This window comes from Dasypus novemcinctus, chromosome 2 (genome assembly GCF_030445035.2).
Source record: "Dasypus novemcinctus isolate mDasNov1 chromosome 2, mDasNov1.1.hap2, whole genome shotgun sequence".
Taxonomy (NCBI): Eukaryota; Metazoa; Chordata; class Mammalia; order Cingulata; family Dasypodidae; genus Dasypus; species Dasypus novemcinctus.
This window is the reverse complement of record NC_080674.1, coordinates 145,523,593-145,537,986: the sequence shown is the minus strand read 5'-3', so window position 1 is coordinate 145,537,986 and position 14,394 is coordinate 145,523,593. Positions and strand designations below refer to the sequence as shown.

Genomic DNA, 14,394 nt, shown 5'->3' with positions numbered 1-14,394 from the left:
TTGAGTTGAAAAATTTCTTTATATATTCTAGATACAAGTCTCTTATCAGAGAAATGATTTGCAAAAAGTTTCTCCCATTTTGGGCGCTGCCTTTTAATTTTCTTTTTTTAAAAAGATTTTTATTTAATCCCCCCCAGCTTGTTGTTTGCTCTTGCTGTCTGCTGTGTCCATTCACTGTGTGTTTGTCTTTTCTTTAGGAGGCACCAGGAACCAAACCTGGGACCTCCCATGTCGGAGAGAGACACTCAATTGCTTGAACCACCTCAGGTCCCTGGCTTGTTGTGTCTCTCATTGTCTTTTCTCTTTGTCTACTTGTTGTGTCATCTTGTTGCATCAGCTTGCTGCACCTGCCCATTGCTCCAGCTCACTTTCTTGCTTGTTTTCTCCAGGAAGCACTGGGAACCAAACCTGGGACCTCCCATGTAGTAGGCAGGATCTCCATCATTTGAGCCACATCCGCTCCCCTCTTTTCACTTTCTCGATGGTGTCCTTTGAAGTGCACGTGTTTCAAATTTTAATATCTTTTATCTATTATTTTGTTTGTGCTTTCAGTGTCAGATTTAATCAACCACTACACAATCTAAGGTCATGAAGATTTATGCCTATGCTTTCTTTTAAAAGTTTCATAGTTTTAACTCTTACATTTAGTCCTTTGATTCATTTTGAGTTAATTTTTATACGTGGTTTGAGGTAGAGGTCCACCGTCATTCTTTTGCTGTGGATATCCATGTCTCAGCACCATTTTTGAAAGACTGTTCTTTACCATTCGAATTTTCTTGGCACCCTTGTCAAAAACTAACTGATGTAAATGTGAAGATTTATTTTTGGATTCTCAGTTCTATTCTATTTATCTATATCTATTCCTGTGCCAATATCACACTGTGATTACTGAAGTTTGTAGTAAGTTTTGAAATCAGGAAGTAGGAATCTTCCAGTTTTGTTTTCTTTTTCTTTTTTCCATGATTATTTGGAATATTCTGGATATCATGAATTTCCATATAAATCTTAGAATCAGCTTATCAATTTATTCAAAGAAGCAGCTGGGATTTTGATAAGGATTGCATTGAATCTGCAGATCAATTTGGGTAGTAATGCCATCTTAACAACACTGACCTCTGATCCATTTATTTATGTCTTTCTTAATTTCTTTCAACAATGTTTTATAGTTTCAGAGTATATACTTTCCTCTTCTTTTATTCATTTTGATAGTATTATAAATGGAATTTTTCATATCATTTTGTATTGTTTATTGCAAGTACATAGAAATACAATTGCTTTTTAATATTGATCTTGTATCTTACAACCTTGCTGAATTTGTTTATTAGTTCTAATAGTTGGTTAGTGAATTCCTTAGAATTTCCTATATACATGAGCATGTCATTTGTGAGTAGAGACAGTTTTATTTCTCTTCCAGTCTACATGCCTTTATTTCATTTCTTGCCTAACTGTCCTGCCTAACTGCCCTCACCTTGTTTTACCTGTCAGTCATATTTGACCCAGTTGCTTATTCCCTCCTCCTTGTAGTCCTCTCTTCATTTGACTTCCTGGACACCACACTCTTGGTTTTCCTCCTATCACACTGGTTGCTTCCTAGTCTTCTTTGCTGGTTCTTCTTTCCCCCAAGCTTTTTTTTTTTTAAAGATTTATTGTATTTATTTATTTCTCCCCACCCCCTCATTGTTTATGCTCACTGTCTGTTGTGTGCTTGTCTTCCTTTTTTAGGAGGCACCTGGAACCGAACCTGGGGCCTCCCATGTGGGAGGGAGGTACCTTTCACTTGAACTACCTCTGCTCCCTGCTTTGTTTTGTCTCTCATTATGTTTTTCCTCCTTGTGTCTCTTGTTGTGTCATCTTGTTGTGTCAGCTCACCACACCAGCCTGTTGCATTAGCTTGCTGTCTTGTTCTTCTTCTTTAGGAGGCACTGGGAACCAAACCCAGGACTTCCCGTGTGGTAGGCAGGAGCTCAAATGCTTGAGTCACATCCACTTCCCTCCCCCAAGCTCTTAACCATTTTCTACCTAGAGCTTTCCCCTGAATTCTAGACCCATATATCTACTTGCCTACTTGATAACCTCCCTTAGATATCCAATAGGGATATCTAGTTAAAAAATAGATGACCAACCCTGATCATCTAATCTTAAATAAAATATTTGGTGGAAAAAAGAAGAAAAGAAATAGGGTAACGTTTACTGAAAGCTTACTATTATGATCCTTTCATGTGCATTATATCATTTACAATACATCTCAACTCTATGCCACTATTTTATATTTGTGAGGATCATATAGCTAGAGAGTGGTGGGGCAGAGGCTTGAATGAAGTTCACCTTCATCTAAGACTCAAGCTCCTTCCTAACAACTATACTGTACTTCTCTATAAGCCACAAAGGGTGTATTCCTACTTCTATCTCTTCAAGATTGTCCTTTAGAGTAGTGTGATAGCTCCAAAAAGAAGGATCCCGTAGGATCTCTGGTATTGGAATGGGAGCGCTTGTGAGCTCTGCAGTACTTCAGAGCTGTTTTTTTAATTCTTCCATGTGGAACAGATGTCTAGAGAAGTCTCCAGTGTGCAGACAGCTTCCTCACCCCCAGGAAAGCACACCCTTGAGTTTTTGGCATGTTCGTCTTAGTCACTTTCCTGGGTTAGCATTTCTCTGGCTTTGAGGTATACTTCCCACCCATCAGAACTACTCTCAGTTGTCTGCTCAAGTGGCTTCTCCATCTTCCTCACCCTTTCCTTCTTGCACCTTCCCATTTGTTCAAGACTTGTCACCTTCTCTGGGTTTGTGCGAGATTTCCCACTCTGACACTTGGTTGTTCAACACTTAGCCCTGAAAATTTGCTTGTATTTCTGATCCATCTATTTCTTACTGGTTATCGAAAAATACTGGTTATTCTTAAATAGCAGTGATAATTCCATTTTCTTCCTAAGGTCCATAATAGAAGTAAATATCTCCAAGATGTGTCTATTTATATTAAGAATACATCTTTATAGTAAATTTTGACTTGACTGAAAAACCAGCCTGTTCCCAGCTGGCAACTGCAATTCCCTTTGGTCCCCATGATATATGTCCCAAAGGCAGCTAACACAGGTGAGAAAATGGTGATGACGTCATTTGTCCATGGTTGGGAGCAGAACCAGTTCTGTTCCCAGATGAGTTGGTTTATTCTGATCAAGTGGGTGTGTAGGGCCTACGTCCAGTGCAGTGTGAACTCCCACTCCCAGGTTTTGCTTCTCGATGCCCAGAGGTCTCACCCTTCCCAAAAGCCCTCTCACTGTGCCTTATTCTATTGGCTAAATTTTCCTGACCATCTCTCCCTATTGAAGCTACACTGTCTTCAGTCTTTTCCCATTCCAACTGTTAATCAATCATGAGTCATTGTGTTACAGTGGAATGAGCACTGTATCTGGAGTCAGAGGAACTGGATTAAAGATTCAGGCTTCTGTGGCTTTGGACAAATCTTTTCAAATCCCTGAGCTTCATAGATCAGATGATCTCTAAGGATATTTGCAGCTCCAGGCTTCTTAGGCTTTATGATTCTATTTCTCTGATAAGTGAACCTGGACTAATGTCTTAATAGTTGGCAATGGCTTAATGTGCTACACCAATGGCACAATGGAATAGGTAACGTCTATTCCTTTTGTCAACCATGGCTGACTCATTAATTGATCTCTGCACTCTTACACTGAACTCGGCCATGGGTTTAGACTTCTTAAACTAGTTTAATGTGCTGAGTAGCCACTCTCAGTGGATCACATTTGAAATCTGCTTGTTTTCTCTGTCTTCCTTCCTGTCTCCAGTGCTGAAATCCAAAAGTGGTGGTTAGGATACCAAAGAAGTTAAGAGCATGGACCCTGGGCTTCAGCTACCTGCATTCATGTTCTGTCTCCACTGCTTCCTTCCGGCGTGACTTTGGGAAATTTACTCCACTAGTCTGGGCCCAAATTTCCTCATCTGTAGTATGGGCATAATAGTAGCCCTACCTTTTAGGAAGGATTAAATTGAATTAAGTAATATATGTAGGGAGTGCAGATGTGGCTCAAGCAGTTGGGCTCCCACCTCCCACATGGGAGGTCCTGGGTTTGGTTCCTGGTGCCTCCTAAAAAAGAAGAGCTGATACAATGAGCTGATAAAGGGGCATAGAGTGGATGTGGCCTAAGAAGTTGGGTACTTGTCTCCCACATGGGAGGTCCCAGCTTTGGTTTCCAGTATCTCCTAAAGAAGACGAACAGACAATGAGCAGAGACAATGAGCAGACAATGAGCAGACAGATGAGGGAGCTATCTGCCAGGGTGGTGGTGGTGTGGTGGAATATGTGTAAAGAATTGCTTAGAACAACAGTGTCTGGCATATATAACTCAGTAAATGTTAACTATTAAAAATGAGGATGCTAATATATGGAAGGCTGGTAGAGGAAAAATTATGGCGTGGACAGGGCCTTGTGGCACTTTTTAAATTTCCAAAGTAGTCAAAGATCCATTCTGTCTGTGAGTGTGAATTGAGCTGATTTATTCATTTAGTAAGAAATTTAGGGCCTATTATGTGCCAGACATGTAGCTAGGTGTATTAGTATTCTCTGGGAAGCAGAACCGACAGGAGATATCTGTAAATAGTATGAGATTTGATAAAATTGTTTCATACGATTGTGGGGATGCACAGGTCCAAATTCTGTAGGGCAGGCTTCACATCAGGGACTCTGATAAAGGTCCTTGATGAGTTCCCAAGAGATGCTGGCTCTCTCTGAAGTAGAGATAGGAATTCTCTCTCTGAATGCTGAAATCACTTCCCCTTTAAAGGCCTTTAACTGATTGGATGAGCTGTCACTCATTGCTGACGGCAATCTCCTTGGTTGATTGTAGATGTAACCAGCAATCTATGCAGTCAATTCACTGATGATGAAAGTCCATGAAATGCCTTGTATTACAGTTAGCCTGGTGCTTGCTTGACCAGACAACTGGGCACCATTACCTGGCCAAATTGACACATTATCCCAACCATCACACTAGGTGTCTAGGATACAACACTAAACTTTTGCATTTTGCTGTATAGTGGGGGTAAAAAACAAGTAAAAAAGGCAATCACAATATTCTGGATAACATGCAATGATAGGCACTCACAGAGTTCTTAGAGAGTATTAATATACTCAGGCAGAGTCTTATCAGTGATAGTGTTAGATCTGGATGTGAGAAGAAATACCTGAGTCCGTGAACTCTGGCTTGCCTCCTGAAAGTATTTTGTATGCAGGATTCTCACTGGTGACACACCTCAGCATGCTCATTCATGCTCCTTGACATTCATTCTGTGGCTCCACAGACAGCCCACAGCCTTTCCTGCTGCTCCCTGAGCTGCTCTCTCCCTGTCTTAGTCAGTGCTGATGGAGTGGGGAAGCCAAGATGCGAAGACATTTGCAGCCACAGAATAGTTGGATCAGTCTGTGCACCCCAGGAAAGTGTGTGCATCAGTCTTCTCAGTGAGTCCATCCCATGGCCTCGCTCAAGATAGAGCATGCCTCTACATCAGCCTTATATGGCTGGGGTTAGGCTTTGTTCACACTGTGACCCACCCTGTTCCCTCATTGGTGTCTTACAGTAAGCAGCTGTTGTGTGACGTGATGATTGTGGCGGAAGATGTTGAGATCGAAGCCCACCGTGTGGTTCTGGCAGCCTGCAGTCCCTACTTTTGTGCAATGTTCACAGGTATGGTGAGAGCAAACAATAACCCACAGTTATGGGGCTGCAGTCCCACTGGGAGAATGGGTGGTGGCATGAGGGGAAAGAGGGAAGTCTACGAAACCCACCATGAGGAATCGATCTGTGCCAGTTATTGTGGTTTGTGCTGTGGAGGACTTGATGGAACTATAGTCTCGGCCAGGCCAGTCATGCATGTAGCCCAGCCCCTCGTCCACTTGTCCTCCATGAGGACAAAAGAGGTAAAATAATAGAATCCATTTATTCTCAAACTTCTGCATGTGTCAAATCACGTGGTGAGCTGGTATAAGCTGAGTGCAGACATATTTTAGATGAATAGATTCTCAACCTTTCCTAACACAGCACACAGCCTCTGCTGGGCAAGAATGGTCTTGATGAGAGAGTCTTGGCACTTGTGGTTTGAGAGTTCCTCACATGTGTGTCCCCTTTGGCTTGTCATGTGAGGGAGCTGCTCTCAACTCAGAGCTGTGCTTCGCCTAAGTGGAGCAAGCCACTGTTACCTCACATTGGGTCTCAGGCAAGGAATTTCACAAGGTAGCCTGGAAATCCAGCTCATTTCACTACCTGGATATTTTGAGCCACATTTCAGTTGGAGCAGTCTCAAACGCTGCAAGGTTTTTCTATTCTATTCTATTCTATTCTATTCTATTCTATTCTATTCTATTCTATTCTATTCTATTCTATTCTATTCTATTCTATTCTATTCTATTCTATTCTATTCTATTCTATTCTATTCTATTCTATTCTATTCTATTCTATTCTATTCTATTCTATTCTATTCTATTCTATTCTATTCTATTCTATTCTATTCTATTCTATTCTATTCTATTCTATTCTATTCTATTCTATTCTATTCCTTTTTTATTTTCCTCTTCTCTACTCTTTCTTTCTCTTTTCTTTTCTTCTTTCTCCTCCATCCAGCTCTCTTCCTTTTAAAAATAATTCATCTTGTCTGCAATAGCTCTTTAGCTAGAACTTCAATAAATAGCACTGCCAGTGATTCTTTGTGTGTGGTTTGGAAAGTCCATTGTTGAAAGAGGTATCTGTTTGGAATTGCAATGAATTGTAGTGTTGATTCTACTTTGTTCATGAATTTTCCTCTGGGATAGTGTAAGTGCCTTAGCAAAAACAAGGGAATGTTAGAAACTGGGAGAAGAGGTGTTTGCAAGGCAAGTCTTATAATAGATTCTAGTGATAGAAAGGAGGAGAGAATTAAAAGAAGAAAAGAAGTCTACCTGATGCCTGGCCTAAGCCTTCTATTGGATCTGGTATCCATCCATCCATCCATATTCCAAGTACTATTTACATATGTTCATTCCAGAAAAAAAAAAAAAAAGAAAATGTGGATAAGAAAGAAATAAAAAAATTACATGTAATATAATATCTAGATAAGATTATTGTTTTTATCCTTTCAGATTTTATATTTATAAATATAAACATGTATGAAATATATTTTAACATAAATGAGTTCATTTAATAGGTACAGTTGTGTAGCCTTTTTTGTGTATGCACTTAATAAAAATTACTGTTCATCTTCCTGGAATGTGCTTCCTTCCTGCCTCTTGCCTGTCTAACTCCTATTTATCCTTCATTATTGCTTAAACATCACTTCCTTAGCAAGGTCTTCCATGACTGTCCTGGATTAGGTTAAATCCCTTTGCTACTTGATCTTGTGGTACCTTTTTTTAAAAGATTTGTTTTTATTTATTTCTCTTCCATTTCCCCCCCTACCCCACTTGTCTGTTCTCTGTGTCCATTTGCTGTGTGTTCTTCTTTGTCTGCTTCTGTTGTTGTCAGCAGCACCGGGAATCTGTGTTTCTTTTTTTGTTGTATCATCTTGCTGCATCAACTCTCCGTGTGTGCTACTGCCACTCCTGGGCAGGCTGAACTTTCTTTCGTCCTGGGCCGCTCTCCTTACGGGGCACACTCCTTGTGCGTGGGGCTCCCCTATGACGGGCACACTCCTTGTGTGTGGGGCTCCCCTACGCGGGGGACACCCCTGTGTGGCACGGTACTCCTTGCGCGCATCAGCACTGCACGTGGGCCAGCTCCACACAGGTCAAGGAGGCCCGGGATTTGAACCATGGACCTCCCATGTGGTACAGACACCCTATCCACTGGGCCAAGTCCGCTTCCCTCTTGTGGTACCTTCTGCTTCTCTTTAGTGTTATTTCTCATCTCATTACTTGCTCAATATCTGATTTTCCTGGTCAGTTGTAAGCTTTATGAGGGCAAGAACTATACCTTTTTTATTTGCTGCCTGGAATGAGCTTCCATTTAGTAGGTACTCAGTCAAAATTTGTTGAATTTAGCAATATGTTATGAGTTTTTTTTCCCCATGTCAATGAAATCACATCTGCATCATAATTTAAGATTATTCTGACTTCATAAGATTCCATTCCAGCATGTGATACATCCTAATTGAAAAACCATTTCCTTATTTGTTGGGAATTTTTGTCCTTTCTAATATTTTTACTTTAAATAATGTTATAATGGCATCCGTGGATCTTAATCTTTATTTACATTTCTGGTTATTTCCTTCTAGTAGATTCCTAGGATAAGACATTTTTAGTTAAAGGGTTATGTACTTTTTTTTTAACACTCTTGGGATACATATTGCTGTCCAGAATAGTTGTACCAGCTTGTGCTCCCATCAGCAATATATGAGATTCCTTGTACTTGGCTTTTATTGAGGTTTAACTTAATAAACAGGTACAAAAATCATCAGTAACATTGCAAAATTTTGTTCTAATTATCAGTTTCAGCCTCAAAACACATACAGTTAGTAATGAAAATGCCCAGCTTACACTTACTCATTAGGTTTAATTTAAGGTCAAAAGGAAAAGAAAATACCTGTGGCTTTCTTCTGACCTGAGTGGAGTGATTGCAGTCTTTTCCTTGGGCTCAAAGTCTTCCCCAAACCAGCTCAAACCAGCCCTACCTTACCAGGAGGTTGGTGGGTGGGTGAACAGCAGTCTCTCTTCTAGGCACTACCACAATCCAAATCACTTCTTCTTGGGAAAAAAAACCACCTCCATTTCTGCATCAAGAACAACATATTAGATATCACTACTGCACTTACAAATCTGGGTCTCTTAAGCCAGAAAAGGACTTTGAAGTAATATGTTAGAGACAAGAAGAAAGACCCTATGTATTTGTTGCTTCAGCCCAAAGAAGACAGACTATGGAAGACAGTCACATGGAAGGTGAGACCATTACTCTGTGTCCCCAGGCGGCCCCAGATCAGATGCTTCTGGTTCATTTTTCCTGAGCTATTCTACCCAAACCCTGACTCTTCATGGGTGATACCTTCAGAAACCAGGTCCCATCTATTCCTCCTCCTCCACAGACTTTCTTAAAGGCCCACTTTGTTCAACGAAAGAATTCAGTTCCCTTGTGCACTGCCACCCAACCGCCCTGCCCCATTGCATTAGATTAAGTCTTGCAGAGCTAGGCTTGCCTGGGCTTAGAGTAGCTCAGCCTGGAAATTCAGGTGGGAGATCACCATTGGTAAGGAATGTTTATGAAGGTTCATGGAAGAGGTTTGGATTTGGTGAGGTTTGAACACAAGAAGAGTGGTAATGCCACACCTTTATTGGGAGATTGTGTGGTATTGTGGAAAGGGCTATGGACTTGGGTTCCGGTCCTAATACCGGCACATCATAGATGTGTGGAGCTTCCCTTAATCTCTCTGATTCTCAGTTTTCTTATCTGTGAGACTGGAATAATAATAGTAACTAGGGAACAAATACAGACAGTGGGTATAGGCACCCAGCACAGAAGAGGTACTTAGTCAAGTTTACTCTTATTTATAGAGCACGTCATGTTTCCAAAATTCTTGTAGATGTGAAGGGTGGCTGTGACACTGGCCTACGTGAGGTTGGCTAGAGCTGATTTGAGACAATAGTGTGGCTATACAGCATTCATTTCCTGACTGGGTGCTCCATGGGCCTCAAGCTGGCCCCAAAGGGTTTTCCAGGTGGAGGAGGGATGAAATTCCAGGGAGGGTAGGTGATGGGGTGATATCCATCACTGCAGATCTGCAGGATACCCCTGTCATAACTCTCAAACTCGCAGTGTTTCCTTTGATCCTCACACAGCCTTGGGGTAAAAGCAGGGCAGGGGATGCCTTTATTTTACAGCCTTCTGCAGTCAAATGGCCCATACCACTCATCTGCAGGCCTCAGGGAGGTGGTAGGGCATTTCTTTCTCTCATGTGAGGTTAACATGTGATATAGGCCTTTGTGCTCAGCTTTCACCAACTGAATTGGCAATCCAGACATTTGGACAGACTGAGATGAAGATTAGAGGGAAGAAAGCTTAATAACCATGTTAATGCCCAGGAAAGGTTATTGTCTAAAGGATGAGGATCTTCTGTTTTCTTTCTACCCAGAATATTAGACTAAATTGTAGCTATAAGGATTCAAGTTAAGAGTGAAGAATAATTCCATAACATAAGGACTCTTGACCTCACCTTTTTCTTCCCTTTAAAGACTTAAATCTTCGTAGGGGTGGTTTGTGGTTTAGCTCTGGTTCTTCAGAGAGACCTGCTAGCTAATCTACCATTGCTTTCTCATTTTTGAATAACAGGGTTAGGTTTATACTAATGACCTGGAAGAAGAGCCAGAAATTTCTTGGACTTCCTGAGTCTCCTGAGATAGTGAAAGATTTTTCCCTTTCATTCTTCAAGTCCTGCCTCCTAAAAAAAAAGCTCAGTTGTGCGCATAATATGCTTGCTAGGATCTGCACTACAACTTGGATGCTTGTACCTAATAGGAGTGTGGGATTGCTTGCTCTCCTGGGCTCTCTACAGTTGTCAGAGACTGCCAGGTACGAGGTCCTAAGGTGAGTCTGAGGATTCAGAGGAGTTCAAGACAGAGTCCCTTAGCCCAGGCTCCCACACCTCTCACCTGATTCACTGCAGGAGCCTTCTAATAGATCACCCTGCCTCCTGTTTTGTTCCCCTGCCCCCCAGCCTGTTCTCTTCAGTGTTGCTACAGTGATCTTTCCAAAGTATAAATCTGATGCATGCCTTACCTGCTTAAAATCTGTCAGGGGTCCCCCTTGCCTTCAGGATGAAGTCTAAATTCCTTTGCATGGGCTGCAGGGCCCTTCGTGGTCCAGATCATTATGGGTCCAGCCTCACCTCACCGTTTCTCCCATTGGTAGCCAAGCTGTAGCCAGACTGAATTTCTCAGGGTTCCCAGAACAGGCCATGCTCTTTCTTACCTCCAGATCTTTATACACACTGTTCTCTGCCTGAAATATACTTCCCTCATACTCACTCCTCTTCTGGATAACATCTCCTTCAGCTCTCAGCTTGGAACATAACCATTATGGATCAATCTGATGAAAGCGTAGACTGTCTCATCAGGAAAGCAGACATGTGTTCTTGTGTGCTCAAGGATTTGCATAGAGCTTCAGCATATAGAAATCTCTGGCTTAAGAACCTTTTAGGCTGAGTCTCCTTTCTAACATATTGTAATTGTCGGTTTACTCACCTCTCTCTTCACTAGACTGAGCTCCATGAGGACAGGGTTGTGATTTGTTCACCATTCTTTAGGCCTAACATAGTGCTTGGCACATAGAGACATGTTTGATACATGCTTGTTGAATGAATGAATGAAAGCATGAATATCGGTCCTTGGGTGGATTATGCTCTACTTGGAGGAATAGGACATGCATGTTAGCAGATGACCAAGCAGAAGATGTTTGGAGCTAAAAAGATGTGCAACCAATAGCCATTTTCTGAAAGCTCAGAGCTAGAGCGAAACCTCTAGCTCCGGGCCTCTTGGGAAAAGGCAGCAGAGGAGGTCCCTTGGGTTGGCCTTGAAGGTGGAAGGACTTACAGGGTAATGGTCTGTTTTCTAGAAATATTTTGTCAAAGTGTTATAGATGAGTGAAGGAGTGAGAGGGGCCAAGGCTGTTGCTTTCTCCCCCTCAGAAATTACTGAAGATCATGGAATTTTGAGATGTCAAGAGGAAGTCTCCCTTCTTCCCTTCTTCCCTCATTCCAACATCTATTTTTAAGTGTTTAGTATCTGCCGAGCTCTGTTAGATTTTAAGGATATCTCAGTAAATAAACTTGACAAGATCATAGCCCTCTTGGTTCTTGCTTGTTAGGTATTAAGTACTAAGCTGTTCTCAGAATTTGGACCATGGTCTTGAGTTTGGGAATACTTTTTATCAAGGTCATTAGTTAGAGTCAATTTTAAATTACAGAGGGATTTAGTAGAAATGACACTGGGTTTGGAATTAGACCAAAGTTTAATCCCAGCCCTGCTTCTTTTACTAGCTATGTGCAGATATCTCTGGGAACAACAATTCTTTAATCTTTAAGATGTAAGTAATATATATCCTCTACCTCCTGGGGTAGTTATGAGGATGAAATGAAATAGTGTGTGTAAACCCTTAGCAGAGGCCCTGGCACACAGTTGCAACTATTATTCTCCCATTTTCAGGGACTATTTAAGCTGTAACCTTCATTTGGTTTAGAAATTTCCACTGGTTCATAAGAGTTAATAAGATCGTATTCTATAAATCTACAAGTGTAGATTGTATAGGTCTATGATTTCCTACAAGGGAGCTTTCTGAGAAAAGAACTATTTGCTTTGAGATACTGTTTTCTCTTTTACATAGTTTTTTTTTTCTTTTTATGTACTTAATGTAGAAAATTAGAAATTTCAGAGCCGTGTAAAGAAGAAAGAACTATCCCAATGTCCCATCATCTAGGAAACTGGATTTTAAACTTTTCTGGGTCATAGACCCCATTTGAGAATTTAATAAAAACAATCTGTCATCCCCTCAGAAAAAATGAACTTTTGTGAATATATGGAAACACTTGTGCACAATTTCAGGAGTCTCCACTTATGCGCCCCAAAATTACAGAATCTTAACCTGACTCTCCCAAGCAAAAATTCCAATCAGTCCAGACTGTTTTGCTGTTTCTTTTCAGTCTTGCTGTTTCTTTTCAGTCTTGCTTTTATATGGCCTAAATTCCTAAACTAAGAATTGGTTTTCTTTTGCAATATAATTACCAACTGGACCCTCATTAATGATGTCCATAATAGTTCAGAGAGATCAGTTTAACTCCTGATTTCCTTGTGTATTCATGCTTTTGTTTGAGTGTGGTGGAGTAAACTCAAGAAAGCCTGTGGGAGAGGTGGGGAGGACTCCACAGTCTTCTCCTGTTTCCTCTTGGCGTCTTTATCCTCCCCCGAGGCCATTTGCGCTGGTGACCTCAGACCTTCTTTTCCCAGCAGCCAGAGAGCAGTGAGAACAGAATGGAGTGCCTGATCCACCTGATCTAGCCCTGAGGAGAGCAGGCGGGATTTGGAATGTCTTTTTTTTCCCTTCCCCTTCCTTCCTGTTCCAGAGTGATTCCGATCTACAGCTGTGTCAGGATGGCGCTGTGGACTGGGGAGGAATCCTGTGCAGCCCACGCAGCCTGGACTTGGGCACCTGTGGCCCACATGCTTTGCTGCACTTTACTTTCTTGGCTGTGGTGCACAAATTCCACAGAGAGAAAATACCGCCCAGGCTCGGTTTTCACACCCACATAAGAGCTTCTGAATCCCTTGCCCTTTGAAGTTTAGTTGCTTGGAGCCTGCGAAGACACATCTTACCTTTCTTTTCCCTCTGAGGTCAGCCTCCCTGTTGAACGAGCCTGGCTCTTGGTAAAGCTGTGTATTGTGTACAGAGGGCAGGCCAAAGTTAGGGGCCTCGGGACTGTGGAAATGGGGTGCTGCTGCTGCCCTGGGTCACGGGGCTACACCCCTGCTTTCTTGGACTATTATCAGGGCCCCCAAACTCGTCCCCTTATCCTTCCTCCAGCTTCCAGCCTGAATCCAGAATTTCATTCAACCCCCCATCTGTTGTTATCGCACTTGTTTAAAACCTTTCAGTGGTGCTTCCTTACCTTTCGGAGAGAGTCCAAGCTCATTCTCACGGCTACAGGTCCTGCGAATCCTGCCTGCGAGCTACCTCTCCAGCTTCCTTCCTCTCACTGGCACCCCATGCACAGCCACACCAGCCTCTGGCCATTCACCAAATCCATCCTTTTGGCAGCCTCCTCCCTTTACACTTAACGTTTCCTACATCTGGATCATCTTTCCTCACTGTTGCTGCCAGTTGAACACTTCTTCCTCCAGTACTAGGTCAGATATGACCTCTGACTAGGACGCTTTCCCAGATCCTCCCTTTTCTGCATTCTTGGGGTTTGTGGGCTCTAGGGTCAGACGTTCTGGGTTTCAATCCCTGCCTGGTCCCTTCCTAGATGTATGACAGTAGGAAAAATGCATTGCCTGCCTCCTGTGCCTCAGTTTCCTCATCTTTAAAAGGTGGATTGTATTACTACACCTCATAGGCTGTCATGAGGATTAAAAGAAGCAATACTTGAAAGTGCTTGGCATAGTGCCTGGCCACGGTGAGTACTCAGTAAACATTACTTTTCATCGTTGTTGTTATCACAGTGCTCTGAGCATCCCTTGGCTAAGCTTTTGTCACCTATGTTTCTAAATGTTTTCATGTAGCTGCACTTCTGGACGATGTGCTTCTTGAGGACAGGTGCATGTCATCCTCACCTTGCTTGGCCTTGTGTGTAGAAGCTCACAATAAGTGTTGGTAGAATGAATTACTGCACAGAGATTTGCCTTCAAAATGGAAATGGGCAGCAGGTAGAGTGGGA

General features: G+C 42.1%; 1 protein-coding gene across 2 annotated transcripts in view; it reads left to right on the top strand.

Annotated features, from left to right (window-relative positions):
• Positions 1 to 14,394, top strand: part of KLHL3 (kelch like family member 3) — a 196,430-nt gene that overhangs the window by 44,881 nt on the left and 137,155 nt on the right. For both annotated transcript variants that reach the window (XM_023586585.3, XM_004450501.5), the window contains exon 3: positions 5,590 to 5,696. In XM_023586585.3, the coding sequence (XP_023442353.2) occupies positions 5,590 to 5,696 (107 nt within the window). The remainder of the gene's footprint in view (positions 1 to 5,589; positions 5,697 to 14,394) is intronic.